The sequence below is a fragment of the Temnothorax americanus genome, unplaced genomic scaffold (genome assembly GCF_048541705.1).
Source record: "Temnothorax americanus isolate GAGA-0224 unplaced genomic scaffold, ASM4854170v1 Scaffold146, whole genome shotgun sequence".
Lineage (NCBI taxonomy): Eukaryota > Metazoa > Arthropoda > Insecta > Hymenoptera > Formicidae > Temnothorax > Temnothorax americanus.
This window is the reverse complement of record NW_027509282.1, coordinates 12,259-32,608: the sequence shown is the minus strand read 5'-3', so window position 1 is coordinate 32,608 and position 20,350 is coordinate 12,259. Positions and strand designations below refer to the sequence as shown.

The window sequence follows — 20,350 nt, the reverse complement described above, 5'->3', positions numbered from 1 at the left end:
TAGCGTCAGCGCGAAATCACGTGATTTCGCGATACGCTGAAACGAGCGTCCCATGAATTCGCACCTTTAAGGTGCCGTGCAAGATGCAATATGCCTGCCATCGAAAAGGTACATCAGCATCGAGAACGTGGACTCATTTGTATCTTTCGGGTATTTCCCGCCATCAGTCAATGTGACAGCCACGTGTTCTTCCCACGTGGTAGGTATGTATTCAAATTTTATAATTATTAAATTAAATGTGCCAGTTAAATATTAATTAGTAATAATTAGTAATAATTCTATTAATATTTATATAATTAAATAATCAAATCATATATTATACAACTAAATATTTAAAGATATATATTTTTATTATTATTATACTCCAGGATATAATTTTTTTTTGTAAAATAACATGGTTTTTGCACATATTTTAATGGTACCAACGCATATATAATTAATATTTTACGGTACAAAAATATTTTTTTTTATATAAAGTGAAATCTATAATAATATATGGGAAGTTTGCACAGAGGATTTAAAATGTGAAATGTAAACATATATCATTGCCAAAAGATATTGTTTATGTTATAGACAAAAAAATTAACCAACGCTTGAATTATAATAATGGTAAGCGAGTTGAAAAGATATTTGTCTACACGGTTAAACGAAAAGTTAAATGATGAGCATATTCTGATATAAAAGAGCTCAGAGAAGAACGAAAAGTTACATTAACGGACGTCGATCGTCAGGAAGTACATTTGTTTCACAATGCTGAACTATACACGTTCGTCCCGTTCTTGCTGTCGGGTAAGATATAACAAAGTATCATATACAACTATTCAAATCCAATTAGCTTTTAATTCACATATGTTCATTATCATATATTTGTCAGTTTGTGCATAAAATCTCTCAACAAACGCAAGCATCCGTCTATTTTACGTGTCTAACTTATATAAAACATAATTTTTTTTTTTAGCGCTCAACGCAAACATCTCAGAAAGCAATTTCAGTGCGGAATATTTGTTCGATTTCAACCAAACTACTGTAGTACACCAGAGACCCTCTCCAAACTACACAATTAACTGCTGCACTAGTATATGTCAGCCTTATCTATTGACTAGTCTCTATTGTTTCTTACAAAACGTCACGTTTTCGACAATCTTGACCTATCAGAATGTGAACGTTACAGAAGAAGTCTCGATGAGGAATCATATCAAATCTAAACAGTGGTTCGAGATTTATTTCAATGAGCATGGTGTACAGTATATACTCGTGCCTGCAAAATCTGACAAGGTGATCAGAAGTATTATGAAAGATATTGCTAATTAATTCAACATAGGTGGTGATAAGATAGCTAAACTGGCAAATGGGAATTTCCCATTCGGTTCTACCACTTTTACCGAAAGGGAAGAGACACCGATAGGCGTTTGCACAACCAAGCACAATATGCATACGCTATATGGAGTTTACGACAAGAACAAGAATTTCAAGTTCCAAATTATATCGTTAGCGATGGCAAAGCATTTTGCTGAACAAAGAAGTACGCGTATACGTATTGAGAAAAATAGAGAGAACTGCGAATATTCGGAAAAATTTGACTCCTTCTTGAACGGGATGCAAGTAGTACGTATACATGTTTACTTTTTTTATATTTTATATATTTTCATCATTCCTGTTTTGTTTTTTACTAATAAACAAAAAAAATTAGGATCGAGAATTTTATATTTATGAAAAAGCACAACATAGCGCAACAACAGAATCATAAAATATAAATATTTATCATGTTTTAATATAATAATTCTTTTATTGGAAATTAGTATATTGCTTCATTATTTCAACTTTTCTGCTCAAACTTAACTTTTTCTATGATAAATCTTGTAGAACGAATATTTGATGTATACTATGGAAGTAATGGATGATAAATTAAGAATGTCCACTACGATGGGTGTGCAACTACCACGTATTCGATGGAAACAATCTGGGTCACCTGTATTTACGGAAACAATGCTGCTTAATCTAACTAACATCAGATCTCCACAAACTATAGCACAGAACGAGTATCATTCCTGGGCTACTATCAGAGGACCATTTAATCAAATTCCAAAAATATACATTATTCAATGTGATAGCTGTATATAAATTATCTGCTTAACTCTTTATGTCAAATCTTTTTGTATTTGCAGAATTTACTGTTATTAAGTAGTTGATATATATTATTAAATAGCATTTGATAAAAATAGGTACTGTTTTCTTAACTCTGATGCTGTCACAATTAAAAAATGTACAATTTTTAGGAAAGAGAAAGAACAAATTTTTTTTGAATTGTAAGATAACTAAAACAGTTATACAATTACAATATTTTGTTATAATAAAACTGATACTGTTTCTTGAAGAGGTTTGCTGTGATTTACCTGTCAATTCGCTTATGAACACGACTAATAAGAAAAAAAGAAGAAAGGCGACATTTTAATACATATCCTAGATCTTAGCCGGACTGGCTCTATAATTATATGTATATTGAGTAGTATAATTATATTAAATTAAATATGACATTTAAATATATAATTAGCAATAATTTTAGAAATATTTAAATAAATAAATCAAACCATATATATATATATATATATATATATATGCTGCTTGTCATACTTTTCCTTACAAAGTACGTTCGAAATCCTCTGCGCGCAAACTTTCTATTAGATCCTGCTGTAATTTATATAAAAAGTATTTTTGTACCGTAAAAGATTTAATCACATATTATTATCACTAAAATAAAACATATATTTTAAAAAAGATAAAATTTATATTCTGAGTAATAATAAGAATAAATCTTTAAGAAAGTTTGCGCGCAGAGGATTTCGAACGTACTTTGAAAGGAAGGGTATATATGACAAGCAGCATATTCTTACAGCGAGATATAAACATCACTGCCAGGATATTGTTTACGTTATAGAGGAAAGAATAATTAACCAACGTTCGAATCGTATTACATATCGTACTGGCGATTCGTTTCCTGAGGTAAGAGGGGAACATAGAAGCGTCATAGGTACACAGGAAACGAATCGTTGCCCGCCAGAGTGTACGTACATCTGTAATGACAAAAGCGGATTGAAACGATCGACATTCGACATTCTCTATACGATGGTTAATGGTGACGTTCTGATATAAAGGAGCTCAGAAAAGAAAGAAGAGTAATAATAAGTACAGAGTAATATTAGCAAACGTGTCAAGAAGTACATTATTGTTTCAACGATGCTGAACTACACGTTCATCCCGTTCTTACTAGGTAAGTTAACAAAGTACAGCTATTCGAATCTAACTTCGCGTGTTCATTATCATTAGCAACCGCAAGATCCGGTCTTGACCGTTTAACGGTTTTCTTCGATTTAATTATTTATTATGTTTGTTCGTATTTTTTTCACTTATTTATTGTTCATATTTATCAGTTTATGCATAAAATCCCTCAACAAATACAACCATTACTTTTAGAATATTTATAACAATATATAATATTGATGACGATATTTTGATATATATCATATCTGACTACACATTTTTTTCTTCATTTATTTAGCACTTAACGCAAGCGTCCAAGAAGGAACGAGCAATGTGGAATATTTGTTTCATGTGAACAAAACTACTGTAGTATACAGAGAGCCTCTTCAAATTACACAATTAACTGCTGTATTAATATGTCAGCCTTTACAATCTGAGACTACCTTACCCTGTTTCTTACGAGACGTCATGACCTCGTCGACCTTGAAGTATCAAAATTCGAACATTACAGAAGAGGTCACGAAAGAGAATATTAAATCCGAACAGTGGTTTGGCATTAATTTCAATGAGCGTGGTGTACAAGATATAAGCGTGAATATAAACATTGAGAAGATAATCAAGGGTATTATTAAAGATATTGTTGAGCAGTTCAACATGGGTAGTGATTTAATGGCTAAACTGGCAAATATGAATTTCCCATCTGGTTTTACCGCAGAGGAAAAGACACCAATAGGCACTTGCACAACCAAGTACAATATGGATATTCTATATGGGCAATACGAGAGAAACGAGAAACAGGAGTCCAAGTTTCAAGTTATACCGTTAGCGTTGGCAAAGCATTTCGCTAAACAAAATGATACGCATGTACGTGTTACGAAGACTAGACAAAATTGCAAATATTCAGGACACTTTCTTGACTTTTTGAATGAGATGGAAGTGGTACGTATTATACACGGTTTACCTTTTTATATACTTTACATTTTTTATCAATCTTGTTTTGTTTAGATTAACAAGTTAGTTATTAAAAAAGTTAGTTATTGCACGTCGACTTTAGTGATTTTCTGTAATAAATTTGCTAACTGCTTCAACATATGTGTTCAACTAGGATGGAGAATATTTACGAGAAAGCATAATAATATAACGTTAGAGTTATAAAATATAAATATTTACTGCGTTTCAATAGTTTAATAATTCTTTGATTGAAAAAATAGTATATTGCTATATTTCCTTCATGATTTGAACTTCTTTGCTCGAACTTAACTTTTTCTGTGATACATCTTATAGGATGAATATTTCTATAGTATCGAAATAGTCGATGATAAATTAAAAATATCCACCACGATGGATGTGCAACTACCACCTGACCCATGGAACCCGTCTGGGTCACCTGTGTTTACGGATAAAATACAGCTAAATCTAACTGACATCAGATCTCCACAAATTGCGGCAATGGACATGCCTCACACCTGGATCACTCTCACCCTTTAATCAAATTCCAAAAATATATACATTCTATGTGATATCTGTATATAAACTCTTTGCTTAATTATTTATGTTAAATTTTTATATATTTATAGAATTTCCTGTTATTAGATAATCGATAACATTTGATAAATATATAACTTTTTTCTTGTCCTTGATATAAAAACTTATGATATTTGTCACGATTGCCTCCTCAAGCTTGCATTATATTATATTTTGAAGATGTATCACATATTTCAACTAAAGATAGTACAATTTGGCCGAGTTGTAGCATCTATAGCATTGAGATAATTCTACCAAATAATGATCATTTGTTATAATGACAAAAAGTTCATTATGTGAGAGATATAGCTAATTTATAACATCTATTACTTCACTGAAAAAGTGAAGCTCATTTTGCTTTAACGTGACTGATTACATTCAATAGTTAGGGGAGACCGGGGCATTATGAGCCACAGGGTACCATATATGGGTCATTGACTGTTTAGGGTAATCCAGAATGTTTAGGTTGACCCAATTAGTATCATATGACAATTATTTCGTTGCCCACACTTCGTATTTAGGTGGCAGTCATCAAAGTCCGTAGTCTCGAGACGCACGTACGTGACATAAATGGTTTTCGTGATGCGTAAATTTTTTTTTAACCATTTAGAAATGTTTTAATATTGTTTTTGTAGTAAAATATACACGTACTAAAAGTGCCTTTTCACGTTGACGCTCGACGCTCATTTTCAGCAAGCAAAAATCTTCAGAAACATTATCTTTTTATTTATATATATGTATCCATAAAATATTATTACTTGAAGATATTACTTGAAAATAATTAATATTTTACGTATTTCGAAGTCTATGTTTGATTGTACTGGGACGATTAACGACGATTCAACGACGACGCTGAACATTAAACAAATTCAACTTCATTTCTTTGACGCTAGCGTCAAAGCGAAACCACCACGTTCACCTTGTTGACGCTCATTTTCAGCGTCTCATGAATTGGCACCTTAAAAATTAGGTGTAACTTTCTAGCATCTTTTGTCATTTTACTACACTACAGATAATCATGTATCATTTATTTTTTTTATTACGTTTCACCGTTTTCTATATTAAGTGCATTGGGGGCACCATAATGGTACACCCAATGCTGCGGCACCATGGGTCACACACGCCACCAAGGTTGATGATAGATAGGTTGATAATATAGTTTGATGATATACATATATTATTTTTGATTGAAGAAAACATGTCAGAAGTTAGGTTTAAAAAAAAAAAGTATTTTAGTAGTGGGTTTTGATATCATATGTTTGTCCTGCTCAATCCTGAACAGTGTCATAAGAAAAACGTATATAAAATACAATTTCTTTTCAATTTTTGTAACTTTCCGGTATTTCTTGAATAAATAAACCTAGTTTTTGTGTGTGATTCATTATAGTGCCCTAGTGACAGACCCATGGTGCCTTGGGTATGGGGTACCTCAGGTCATTTCCCCAAAAATGTGTATTAATTTTTTTCTCAAAAACTAATCAATATTTGCCAAATACGCTAAATAAAGTTTAAAATATGCATAGTGCTTTAATTATTTTAAAAAGTGAGACAAAAATATATTTAAAAATACTTTTTAGAATTTGAATTTTTGTGGCACATGGTGCCCCGGGTCTTCCCTATATTATCATTAAATTAATCATTATTTATACTTTAATTAGAATAAGAAGGTAATCTTTTTTAGGAGAATTTTAGAGATTTTATTTGTACTTGAAAACAAAAGGAAGTTAATAATTTTACGCCATAGATATAAGAGTTAGTAGAAAAAGTGATATAAATGATAAAAGTGGTATCAGACAATTAGTAATAACAAATGACTGTAGATGATATTCATCTAGTATTACTATATAAGTATGTTGCGTTGCGAGAATTTGTTCAAGGTGATCGTCCAGATGATAGATCACCTACTAACGTTCAAATATATGTACGGAATATAGATATATATAAAATTTAAAAAATATTTATTATAGGTAATAACTAAGAAAAACATCGAATATAATAAATTATGAAATAACGTTTTTTAACTTAACACAATCATATATGTAAATATTGATTTACTACGATTTATTATGATGCGACTCCGATATCACTTATATGTAGTTACAATGCAGTTCTCGATAAATCTCAGATCCTTCCAAATGTTAATGCTCCGTGTTTCACCTTGTTGCCTTACTATCAGTAATCTAGTGGCTGATATCCTCGCTTAATATTTTCCAAATGCCGATGTTATGTTGACGTTTGCCTCGGAGAATATCATCGAGTGACTGAATTCACAGTAATTACGCCTGCCTATAGCAATTCCTTCGACATACCTCGGTCTCGGAATCACCTTGTTGCGTGTTTTGCGTTATCTCAACGAAAAAATAAATGCATGGTTATTAAAGAGAATACAATTATTAATATAAATTAAACTTTCAACGTCACAAAATTAATATTAACATCATAACTTTGTGACTCTATATTAGTTATATTATTTAACTTGATATTATACGAGTGTCACGTTTATCAGATTGACAAGAAATGTTATTAATTCTTAATAATAATAGGTTAATTGTAATATTTTTAATGTTATACGTTAATATAAAAGTAATATAAAATAATATAAAATGTAATTGACAATATACCAGAGAAGGAGTTAAATAAATTTATAAATCGTCAATAATTAGAGATTTATCTGTAAAGATATTTTCTAGATAACTGCTGGTAAGAAATCGATGATCACGAGAAGGATCTTTTTCCATTCAAAAGACGCACCCCATACAGCACACTTTTGTCCAAAAGCGGGACATAAAACATTTTTTCTTTTAGACATCTTTTAGACGTCTTGCTAAAAAATGGCTAAAAGACATCTTATATCCCGATTTTGGTCATGGTGCTGTCTGGGACCATTCTCATCCTGTTTGCAAAACGTTACTAATTAATTGTTGCAGGTCTCGTATCAATTCACGGAAGGAACGCGCTTGACAAACCTTCGTACTGCGCAAGGCATCTTCTATGACCTGCGAGAAAAAAAAACAGGCTTATTTCTAAAACTCAGCAACATTTTAAACACGATAAATAATCGCAATAAATAATTTAAAAGCTTATTTTAGAAATCTGAATTTATTTAATTATTTCTTTTTTTTTTAGAGGAATTCCTTTCTTGTGATTATACTGACATTATATTGTGACGTGTAAAACAATACGCGATATTTTTATGAACGTCTAGTCGTTATTTATACGCTAAAACATTATCTCCTTTCGCATAAAACTCATGATCTTTTTATATCGCAACCTAGAGAAATCTTTTTTTATGTTGAAATACCACATAAAACGACGTTCGATCGATCAGCGATGTTAGATACTACCGTTAAATATATAATTGAGTCTTCCCGGAGGATGAGATCTAATGTTCACGTGATCCAGCGTGACCGTTAAAGCCATTGCACGTAACAAAGTTTTAGTTGTAATCGTAAGGCCGTAAGGAGTAATAGACCAATCACAGTCGATTATTCTCCTCGCGCTTGAAGAATAATCGAGTGTGATTGATCTATTTTCTTACGGCCTTACGATTAAAACTAAAACTTTGTTACGTGCAATGGCCTTTACCTGTGCAAGCTCGTGCCTGCAAGCACAGAGTCTCTCCCCGAATATCGGCATAGACGGTCGTACTTTGTTAACGCGATCCGCGCGTTCTTTCTACAGTTCTGTGCAATGGACTGTTCTTTTGTATCGTAGTACAAATACATTAAACAGTTGTTGAGAATACTGTGTTCTATTCCCGTCCCTTTACAATATAGCTTTTTTCTATTCGTTTTTATCCTGCATAAACTATTATACGTTTCGGAAGGTCAACGTTATATTAAATTCGGATTCTTGTAAAAGCAGGAATCTTACAGTAAATTGTATCGTAGTATAAATTACCAAAGAGAATCCTTGGTTGGGTATGAGCAAACAAAATTCTTTAGTTAATATAACACAAAATTCAGTTTACATAAAAAATTTGATTTACATTACACAACAAAAAATTTGGTTATGTTAAAAATTTTTGTTATATGAATCAAAAATTTGGTTAACATAACAAAAAACTTTTCAACCAAAGGATTTAGTTGATTCAAAACTAAAATGGGTTTCTTAGTGTGCTCATTATTCACGATCTATAATAAAATTTTTTCCAAAATCGTTAATCAATTAGTTTTTACTATTGAATGCGTACATGCGCACAAATAACACACACAACACAATATATTCTGTTTTTCGCTATTTATGTTATTGCAATTCTTATTTAAACCTATATTTTTTATTTTCTTAAAAATTTGATTTAAAAATTTGTAATAAATATGAAAAACCTAAGCAATACCACAGTATATATGTGACGTAAGTGTGAACATATTTTGTTTGCTCATACCCAACCAAGGATTCTCTTTGGTAATTTATACTACGATACAATTTACTGTAAGATTCCTGCTTTTACAAGAATCCGAATTTAATATAACGTTGACCTTCCGAAACGTATAATAGTTTATGCAGGATAAAAACGAATAGAAAAAAGCTATATTGTAAAGGGACGGGAATAGAACACAGTATTCTCAACAACTGTTTAATGTATTTGTACTACGATACAAAAGAACAGTCCATTGCACAGAACTGTAGAAAGAACGCGCGGATCGCGTTAACAAAGTACGACCGTCTATGCCGATATTCGGGGAGAGACTCTGTGCTTGCAGGCACGAGCTTGCACAGGTAAAGGCCATTGCACGTAACAAAGTTTTAGTTTTAATCGTAAGGCCGTAAGAAAATAGATCAATCACACTCGATTATTCTTCAAGCGCGAGGAGAATAATCGACTGTGATTGGTCTATTACTCCTTACGGCCTTACGATTACAACTAAAACTTTGTTACGTGCAATGGCTTTAACGGTCACGCTGGATCACGTGAACATTAGATCTCATCCTCCGGGAAGACTCAATTATATATTTAACGGTAGTATCTAACATCGCTGATCGATCGAACGTCGTTTTATGTGGTATTTCAACATAAAAAAAGATTTCTCTAGGTTGCGATATAAAAAGATCATGAGTTTTATGCGAAAGGAGATAATGTTTTAGCGTATAAATAACGACTAGACGTTCATAAAAATATCGCGTATTGTTTTACACGTCACAATATAATGTCAGTATAATCACAAGAAAGGAATTCCTCTAAAAAAAAAAGAAATAATTAAATAAATTCAGATTTCTAAAATAAGCTTTTAAATTATTTATTGCGATTATTTATCGTGTTTAAAATGTTGCTGAGTTTTAGAAATAAGCCTGTTTTTTTTTCTCGCAGGTCATAGAAGATGCCTTGCGCAGTACGAAGGTTTGTCAAGCGCGTTCCTTCCGTGAATTGATACGAGACCTGCAACAATTAATTAGTAACGTTTTGCAAACAGGATGAGAATGGTCCCAGACAGCACCATGACCAAAATCGGGATATAAGATGTCTTTTAGCCATTTTTTAGCAAGACGTCTAAAAGATGTCTAAAAGAAAAAATGTTTTATGTCCCGCTTTTGGACAAAAGTGTGCTGTATGGGGTGCGTCTTTTGAATGGAAAAAGATCCTTCTCGTGATCATCGATTTCTTACCAGCAGTTATCTAGAAAATATCTTTACAGATAAATCTCTAATTATTGACGATTTATAAATTTATTTAACTCCTTCTCTGGTATATTGTCAATTACATTTTATATTATTTTATATTACTTTTATATTAACGTATAACATTAAAAATATTACAATTAACCTATTTATTATTAAGAATTAATAACATTTCTTGTCAATCTGATAAACGTGACACTCGTATAATATCAAGTTAAATAATATAACTAATATAGAGTCACAAAGTTATGATGTTAATATTAATTTTGTGACGTTGAAAGTTTAATTTATATTAATAATTGTATTCTCTTTAATAACCATGCATTTATTTTTTCGTTGAGATAACGCAAAACACGCAACAAGGTGATTCCGAGACCGAGGTATGTCGAAGGAATTGCTATAGGCAGGCGTAATTACTGTGAATTCAGTCACTCGATGATATTCTCCGAGGCAAACGTCAACATAACATCGGCATTTGGAAAATATTAAGCGAGGATATCAGCCACTAGATTACTGATAGTAAGGCAACAAGGTGAAACACGGAGCATTAACATTTGGAAGGATCTGAGATTTATCGAGAACTGCATTGTAACTACATATAAGTGATATCGGAGTCGCATCATAATAAATCGTAGTAAATCAATATTTAAAAAAACGTTATTTCATAATTTATTATATTCGATGTTTTTCTTAGTTATTACCTATAATAAATATTTTTTAAATTTTATATATATCTATATTCCGTACATATATTTGAACGTTAGTAGGTGATCTATCATCTGGACGATCACCTTGAACAAATTCTCGCAACGCAACATACTTATATAGTAATACTAGATGAATATCATCTACAGTCATTTGTTATTACTAATTGTCTGATACCACTTTTATCATTTATATCACTTTTTCTACTAACTCTTATATCTATGGCGTAAAATTATTAACTTCCTTTTGTTTTCAAGTACAAATAAAATCTCTAAAATTCTCCTAAAAAAGATTACCTTCTTATTCTAATTAAAGTATAAATAATGATTAATTTAATGATAATATAGGGAAGACCCGGGGCACCATGTGCCACAAAAATTCAAATTCTAAAAAGTATTTTTAAATATATTTTTGTCTCACTTTTTAAAATAATTAAAGCACTATATTTTAAACTTTATTTAGCGTATTTGGCAAATATTGATTAGTTTTTGAGAAAAAAATTAATACACATTTTTGGGGAAATGACCTGAGGTACCCCATACCCAAGGCACCATGGGTCTGTCACTAGGGCACTATAATGAATCACACACAAAAACTAGGTTTATTTATTCAAGAAATACCGGAAAGTTACAAAAATTGAAAAGAAATTGTATTTTATATACGTTTTCTTATGACACTGTTCAGGATTGAGCAGGACAAACATATGATATCAAAACCCACTACTAAAATACTTTTTTTTTTAAACCTAACTTCTGACATGTTTTCTTCAATCAAAAATAATATATGTATATCATCAAACTATATTATCAACCTATCTATCATCAACCTTGGTGGCGTGTGTGACCCATGGTGCCGCAGCATTGGGTGTACCATTATGGTGCCCCCAATGCACTTAATATAGAAAACGGTGAAACGTAATAAAAAAAATAAATGATAATGATACATGATTATTTGTAGTGTAGTAAAATGACAAAAGATGCTAGAAAGTTACACCTAATTTTTAAGGTGCCAATTCATGAGACGCTGAAAATGAGCGTCAACAAGGTGAACGTGGTGGTTTCGCTTTGACGCTAGCGTCAAAGAAATGAAGTTGAATTTGTTTAATGTTCAGCGTCGTCGTTGAATCGTCGTTAATCGTCCCAGTACAATCAAACATAGACTTCGAAATACGTAAAATATTAATTATTTTCAAGTAATATCTTCAAGTAATAATATTTTATGGATACATATATATAAATAAAAAGATAATGTTTTCTGAAGATTTTTGCTTGCTGAAAATGAGCGTCGAGCGTCAACGTGAAAAGGCACTTTTAGTACGTGTATATTTTACTACAAAACAATATTAAAACATTTCTAAATGGTTAAAAAAAAATTTACGCATCACGAAAACCATTTATGTCACGTACGTGCGTCTCGAGACTACGGACTTTGATGACCTAAATACGAAGTGTGGGCAACGAAATAATTGTCATATGATACTAATTGGGTCAACCTAAACATTCTGGATTACCCTAAACAGTCAATGACCCATATATGGTACCCTGTGGCTCATAATGCCCCGGTCTCCCCTAACTATTGAATGTAATCAGTCACGTTAAAGCAAAATGAGCTTCACTTTTTCAGTGAAGTAATAGATGTTATAAATTAGCTATATCTCTCACATAATGAACTTTTTGTCATTATAACAAATGATCATTATTTGGTAGAATTATCTCAATGCTATAGATGCTACAACTCGGCCAAATTGTACTATCTTTAGTTGAAATATGTGATACATCTTCAAAATATAATATAATGCAAGCTTGAGGAGGCAATCGTGACAAATATCATAAGTTTTTATATCAAGGACAAGAAAAAGTTATATATTTATCAAAGTTATCGATTATCTAATAACAGGAAATTCTATAAATATATAAAAATTTAACCATAACATAAATAATTAAGCAAAGAGTTTATATACAGATATCACATAGAATGTATATATTTTTGGAATTTGATTAAAGGGTGAGAGTGATCCAGGTGTGAGGCATGTCCATTGCCGCAATTTGTGGAGATCTGATGTCAGTTAGATTTAGCTGTATTTTATCCGTAACACAGGTGACCCAGACGGGTTCCATGGGTCAGGTGGTAGTTGCACATCCATCGTGGTGGATATTTTAATTTATCATCGACTATTTCGATACTATAGAAATATTCATCCTATAAGATGTATCACAAAAAAGTTAAGTTCGAGCAAAGAAGTTCAAATCATGAAGGAAATATAGCAATATACTATTTTTTTCAATCAAAGAATTATTAAACTATTGAAACGCAGTAAATATTTATATTTTATAACTCTAACGTTATATTATTATGCTTCTCGTAAATATTCTCCATCCCTAGTTGAACACATATGTTGAAGCAGTTAGCAAATTTATTACAGAAAATCACAGTCGACGTGCAATAACTAACTTTTTTAATAACTAACTTGTTAATCTAAAACAAAACAAGATTGATAAAAAATGTAAAGTATATAAAAAGGTAAACCGTTGTATAATACGTACCACTTCCATCTCATTCAAAAAGTCAAGAAAGTGTCCTGAATATTTGCAATTTTGTCTAGTCTTCGTAACACGTACATGCGTATCATTTTGTTTAGCGAATGCTTTGCCACGCTAACGGTATATAACTTGAAACTTGGACTCCTGTTTCTCGTTTCTCTCGTATGCCCATATAGAATATCCATATTGTACCTGGTTGTGCAAGTGCCTATTGGTGTCTTTTCCTCTGCGGTAAAACCAGATGGGAAATTCATATTTGCCAGTTTAGCCATTAAATCACTACCCATGTTGAACTGCTCAACAATATCTTTAATAATACCCTTGATTATCTTCTCAATGTTTATATTCACGCTTATATCTTGTACACCACGCTCATTGAAATTAATGCCAAACCACTGTTCGGATTTAATATTCTCTTTCGTGACCTCTTCTGTAATGTTCGAATTTTGATACTTCAAGGTCGACGAGGTCATGACGTCTCGTAAGAAACAGGGTAAGGTAGTCTCAGATTGTAAAGGCTGACATATTAATACAGCAGTTAATTGTGTAATTTGAAGAGGCTCTCTGTATACTACAGTAGTTTTGTTCACATGAAACAAATATTCCACATTGCTCGTTCCTTCTTGGACGCTTGCGTTAAGTGCTAAATAAATGAAGAAAAAAATGTGTAGTCAGATATGATATATATCAAAATATCGTCATCAATATTATATATTGTTATAAATATTCTAAAAGTAATGGTTGTATTTGTTGAGGGATTTTATGCATAAACTGATAAATATGAACAATAAATAAGTGAAAAAAATACGAACAAACATAATAAATAATTAAATCGAAGAAAGAAAACCGTTAAACGGTCAAGACCCGGATCTTGCGGTTGCTAATGATAATGAACACGCGAAGTTAGATTCGAATAGCTGTACTTTGTTAACTTACCTAGTAAGAACGGGATGAACGTGTAGTTCAGCATCGTTGAAACAATAATGTACTTCTTGACACGTTTGCTAATATTACTCTGTACTTATTATTACTCTTCTTTCTTTTCTGAGCTCCTTTATATCAGAAACGTCACCATTAACCATCGTATAGAGAATGTCGAATGTCGATCGTTTCAATCCGCTTTTGTCATTACAGATGTACGTACACTCTGGCGGGCAACGATTCGTTTCCTGTGTACCTATGACGCTTCTATGTTCCCCTCTTACCTCAGGAAACGAATCGCCAGTACGATATGTAATACGATTCGAACGTTGGTTAATTATTCTTTCCTCTAAAACGTAAACAATATCCTGGCAGTGATTGTTTATATCTCGCTGTAAGAATATGCTGCGCTGCTTGTCATATATACCCTTCCTTTCAAAGTACGTTCGAAATCCTCTGCGCGCAAACTTTCTTAAAGATTTATTCTTATTATTACTCAGAATATAAATTTTATCTTTTTTAAAATATATGTTTTATTTTAGTGATAATAATATGTGATTAAATCTTTTACGGTACAAAATACTTTTTATATAAATTACAGCAGGATCTAATAGAAAGTTTGCGCGCAGAGGATTTCGAACGTACTTTGTAAGGAAAAGTATGACAAGCAGCATATATATATATATATATATATATATGGTTTGATTTATTTATTTAAATATTTCTAAAATTATTGCTAATTATATATTTAAATGTCATATTTAATTTAATATAATTATACTACTCAATATACATATAATTATAGAGCCAGTCCGGCTAAGATCTAGGATATGTATTAAAATGTCGCCTTTCTTCTTTTTTTCTTATTAGTCGTGTTCATAAGCGAATTGACAGGTAAATCACAGCAACCTCTTCAAGAAACAGTATCAGTTTTATTATAACAAAATATTGTAATTGTATAACTGTTTTAGTTATCTTAACAATTCAAAAAAAATTTGTTCTTTCTCTTTCCTAAAAATTGTACATTTTTTAATTGTGACAGCATCAGAGTTAAGAAAACAGTACCTATTTTTATCAAATGCTATTTAATAATATATATCAACTACTAATAACAGTAAATTCTTGCAAATACCAAAAGATTTGAACATAAAGAGGTGTAAAGCAGATAAGTTAATATAGCTATCACATTGAATAATGTATATATTTTGCACAAATTTGATTTAATGGTCCCGCTGATAGTAGCCCGGATGATACTCGTCTGTGCTATAGTTTGTGGAGATCTGATGATTAGTTAGATTAGAGCATCGCATTGTTCCGTAAATACAGGGGACCCGATTGTTTTCCATCGAATACGTGTTATTGTGCACCCCCTCTAGTGGACATTCTTATTTATCATCCATTCCTTCCATATAATACATCAAATTGCGTTCTACAAGATTATCATATGAAAAAGATGTAAAGTTGAGTCCGAACGTGGTAAATAATGACAGCAATATACTATTTCCAATCAACGATTATATATATAAACATGATAATATCTTTATATTTTTGATTCTGTTGTTGCGCTATGTTGTGCTTTTCACTAATATAAATTCTCGATCCTAATTTTTTTTGTTTATTAGTAAAAACAACAGGCAATTATGAACAGATTAAAATAATAAAACAAAGTAAACATGTATACGGTACTACTTGCAGTCCCGTTCAGAAGGAGTCAAATTTTCTCGAATGTTCCAGTTTCTCTATTTTTCTCAATACGTATACGCGTACTTCGTTGGTCCGCAAAATGCTTTGCCATCGCTTAACGATATAATTTGTTGGACTTAAATTCCTTGTTCTTGGTCGTAACTCCATATAGCGTATGCTATTGTGCGTGGTATGTGCAACGCCTATCGGTTCTCTTCCCTTTTCGGTAAAATGTAGGAACCGAATGGACAATCTGCCCCATTGTGCCAGTTTACTATCTATTACACACCTATGTTGAATATTAGCAATTCTTCATATCTTTCTGATCCCCTGTCGTTTTTGCAGGCACGAGTATATCCTGTACCCATGCTCATTGAATAAATCTCGAACCACTGCTTTCAGATTTGTATGTTCCGCTCGAGACTCTTCTGTCGTCCACATTCTGATAGGGTCAAGATTGTCGAACACGTTACGTTTTGTAGAAACAATAAGACTCGTCAATAGATAAGGCTGACATATACTAGTGCAGCATTAATTGTGTAGTTTTGGCGAGGGTCCTCTGGTGTACTACAGTAGTTTGGTTAAATCGACCAATATTCCGCACGGAAATTGCTTTCCTGAGAGTTTGCGTTTGAGCGCTACAAAACAAAATTATGTTTTATAATAATTAAGGACACGTAAATAGACGGATTCTTGCGTTGTTTGAGAGTTTTATGCACCACGACAACTGTCAAGACCGGATCTTGCGGTTGCTATGATAATGAACACGCGAAGTTAGATTCGAATAGCTGTACTTTGTTAACTTACCTAGTAAGAACGGGATGAACGTGTAGTTCAGCATCGTTGAAACAATAATGTACTTCTTGACACGTTTGCTAATATACTCTGTACTTATTATTACTCTTCTTTCTTTTCTGAGCTCCTTTATATCAGAACGTCACAATTAACCATCGTATAGAGAATGTCGAATGTCGATCGTTTCAATCCGCTTTTGTCATTACAGATGTACGTACACTCTGGCGGGCAACGATTCGTTTCCTGTGTACCTATGACGCTTCTATGTTCCCCTCTTACCTCAGGAAACGAATCGCCAGTACGATATGTAATACGATTCGAACGTTGGTTAATAATTCTTTCCTCTATAACGTAAACAATATCCTGGCAGTGATGTTTATATCTCGCTGTAAGAATATGCTGCTTGTCATATATACCCTTCCTTTCAAAGTACGTGAAATCCTCTGCGCGCAAACTTTCTTAAAGATTTATTCTTATTATTACTCAGAATATAAATTTATCTTTTTTAAAATATATGTTTTATTTTAGTGATAATAATATGTGATTAAATCTTTTACGGTACAAAAATACTTTTTATATAAATTATTACAGCAGGATCTAATAGAAAGTTTGCGCGCAGAGGATTTCGAACGTACTTTGTAAGGAAAAGTATGACAAGCAGCATATATATATATATATATATATATATATATGGTTTGATTTATTTATTTAAATATTTCTAAAATTATTGCTAAGTATATATTTAAATGTCATATTTAATTTAATATAATTATACTACTCAATATACATATCATTATAGAGCCAGTCCGGCTAAGATCTAGGATATGTATTAAAATGTCGCCTTTCTTCTTTTTTTCTTATTAGTCGTGTTCATAAGCGAATTGACAGGTAAATCACAGCAAACCTCTTCAAGAAACAGTATCAGTTTTATTATAAACAAAATATTGTAATTGTATAACTGTTTTAGTTATCTTACAATTCAAAAAAAATTTGTTCTTTCTCTTTCCTAAAAATTGTACATTTTTTAATTGTGACAGCATCAGAGTTAAGAAAACAGTACCTATTTTATCAAATGCTATTTAATAATATATATCACTACTTAATAACAGTAAATTCTGCAAATACAAAAAGATTTGACATAAAGAGTTAAGCAGATAATTTATATACAGCTATCACATTGAATAATGTATATTTTTGGGAATTTGATTAAATGCATGGTCCTCTGATATAGTAGCCCAGGAATGATACTCGTTCTGTGCTATAGTTTGTGGAGATCTGATGTTAGTTAGATTAAGCAGCATTGTTTCCGTAATACAGGTGACCCAGATTGTTTCCATCGAATACGTGGTAGTTGCACACCCATCGTAGTGGACATTCTTAATTTATCATCCATTACTTCCATAGTATACATCAAATATTCGTTCTACAAGATTTACATAGAAAAAGTTAAGTTTGAGCAGAAAAGTTGAAATAATGAAGCAATATACTAATTCCAATAAAAGAATTATTATATTAAAACATGATAAATATTTATATTTTATGATTCTGTCGTTGCGCTATGTTGTGCTTTTTCATAAATATAAAATTCTCGATCCTGATTTTTATGTTTATTAGTAAAAAACAAAACAGGAATGATGAAAATTTATAAAATATAAAAAAAGTAAACATGTATACGTACTACTACTTGCATCCCGTTCAAGAAGGAGTCAAATTTTTCCGAATATTCGCAGTTCTCTCTATTTTTCTCAATACGTATACGCGTACTTCTTTGTTCAGCAAAATGCTTTGCCATCGCTAACGATATAATTTGGAACTTGAAATTCTTGTTCCTGTCGTAAAACTCCATATAGCGTATGCATATTGTGCTTGGTTGTGCAAACGCCTATCGGTGTCTCTTCCCTTTCGGTAAAAGTGGTAGAACCGAATGGGAAATTCTTCCCATTTGCCAGTTTAGCTATCTTATCACCACCTATGTTGAATTAATTAGCAATAATATCTTTCATAATACTTCTGATCACCTTGTCAGATTTTGCAGGGCACGAGTATATACTGTACACCATGCTCATTGAAATAAATCTCGAACCACTGTTTAGATTTGATATGATTCCTCGAGACTTCTTCTGTAACGTTCACATTCTGATAGGTCAAGATCGTCGAAACGTGACGTTTTGTAAGAAACAATAGAGACTAGTCAATAGATAAGGCTGACATATACTAGTGCAGCAGTTAATTGTGTAGTTTGGAGAGGGTCTCTGGTGTACTACAGTAGTTTGGGTTGAAAATCGAACAAATATTCCGCACTGAAAATTGCTTTCTGAGATGTTTGCGTTGAGCGCTAAAAAAAAAATTATGTTTTATATAAGTTAGGACACGTAAAATAGACGGATGTTTTGCGTTTGTTGATAGATTTTATGCACAAACTGACAATATATGATGAACATATGTGAATTAAAAGCTAATTGGATTTGAATAGTTGTATATGATACTTTGTTATATCTTACCCGACAGCAAGAACGGGACGAACGTGTATAGTTCAGCATCGTGAAACAAATGTACTTCCTGACGATCGACGTCCGTTAATGTAACTTTTCGTTCTCTCTGAGCTCTTTTATATCAGAATATGCTCATGATCATTTAACTTTTCGTTTAACCGTGTAGACAAATATCTTTTCAACTCGCTTACCATTATTATAATTCAAGCGTTGGTTAATTTTTTTGTCTATAACATAAACAATATCTTTTGGCAATGATATATGTTTACATTTCACATTTTAAATCCTCTGTGCAAACTTCCCATATATTATTATAGATTTCACTTTATATAAAAAGAAATATTTTTGTACCGTAAAATATTAATTATATATGCGTTGGTACCATTAAAATATGTGCAAAAACCATGTTATTTTACAAAAAAAAATTATATCCTGGAGTATGAGTATAATAATAATAAAAATATATATCTTTAAATATTTAGTTGTATAATATATGATTTGATTATTTAATTATGTAAATATTAATAGAATTATTACTAATTATTACTAATTAATATTTAACTGGCACATTTAATTTAATAATTATAAAATTTGAATACATACCTACCACGTGGGAAGAACACGTGGCTGTCACATTGACTGATGGCGGGAAATACCCGAAAGATACAAATGAGTCCACGTTCTCGATGCTGTACCTTTTCGATGGCAGGCATATTGCATCTTGCACGGCACCTTAAAGGTGCGAATTCATGGGACGCTCGTTTTCAGCGTATCGCGAAATCACGTGATTTCGCGCTGACGCTAGCGTCAAGCAAA

The 20,350-nt window shown here is 31.8% G+C and overlaps 3 protein-coding genes across 5 annotated transcripts; 2 read left to right on the top strand and 1 right to left on the bottom strand.

Moving 5' to 3' along the window:
* Positions 1 to 2,409, top strand: LOC143894882 (uncharacterized). 2 transcript variants are annotated; one of them, XM_077401554.1, is made up of 4 exons: positions 1 to 203; positions 574 to 789; positions 959 to 1,605; positions 1,864 to 2,409. In XM_077401554.1, the coding sequence occupies exons 3-4, from the start codon at positions 1,429 to 1,431 to the stop codon at positions 2,119 to 2,121; spliced, it is 435 nt and encodes a 144-aa protein (XP_077257680.1). In that variant the 5' UTR covers positions 1 to 203; positions 574 to 789; positions 959 to 1,428; the 3' UTR covers positions 2,122 to 2,409. The 2 variants fall into 2 exon arrangements, with proteins under 2 accessions (XP_077257680.1, XP_077257681.1); XM_077401555.1 differs by lacking the exon at positions 1 to 203 and having other exon boundaries at positions 420 to 789.
* Positions 2,410 to 2,874: 465 nt separating this feature from the next.
* On the top strand, positions 2,875 to 7,420 carry LOC143894881 (uncharacterized). 2 transcript variants are annotated; one of them, XM_077401553.1, is made up of 4 exons: positions 2,875 to 3,268; positions 3,557 to 3,880; positions 3,974 to 4,197; positions 4,543 to 7,420. In XM_077401553.1, the coding sequence occupies exons 1-4, from the start codon at positions 3,235 to 3,237 to the stop codon at positions 4,744 to 4,746; spliced, it is 786 nt and encodes a 261-aa protein (XP_077257679.1). In that variant the 5' UTR covers positions 2,875 to 3,234; the 3' UTR covers positions 4,747 to 7,420. The 2 variants fall into 2 exon arrangements, with proteins under 2 accessions (XP_077257679.1, XP_077257678.1); XM_077401552.1 differs by having other exon boundaries at positions 2,881 to 3,268; positions 3,557 to 4,197; positions 4,543 to 7,410.
* Positions 7,421 to 13,757: 6,337 nt separating this feature from the next.
* Positions 13,758 to 14,708, bottom strand: LOC143894878 (uncharacterized). Its single transcript, XM_077401549.1, has 3 exons — positions 14,580 to 14,708; positions 13,836 to 14,286; positions 13,758 to 13,800 (listed from the first exon to the last, which is right to left on the bottom strand). Exons 1-3 carry the CDS (start codon positions 14,611 to 14,613, stop codon positions 13,758 to 13,760), a joined length of 528 nt encoding a protein of 175 aa, XP_077257675.1. The 5' UTR covers positions 14,614 to 14,708.
* Between the last annotated feature and the right edge of the window lie 5,642 nt (positions 14,709 to 20,350).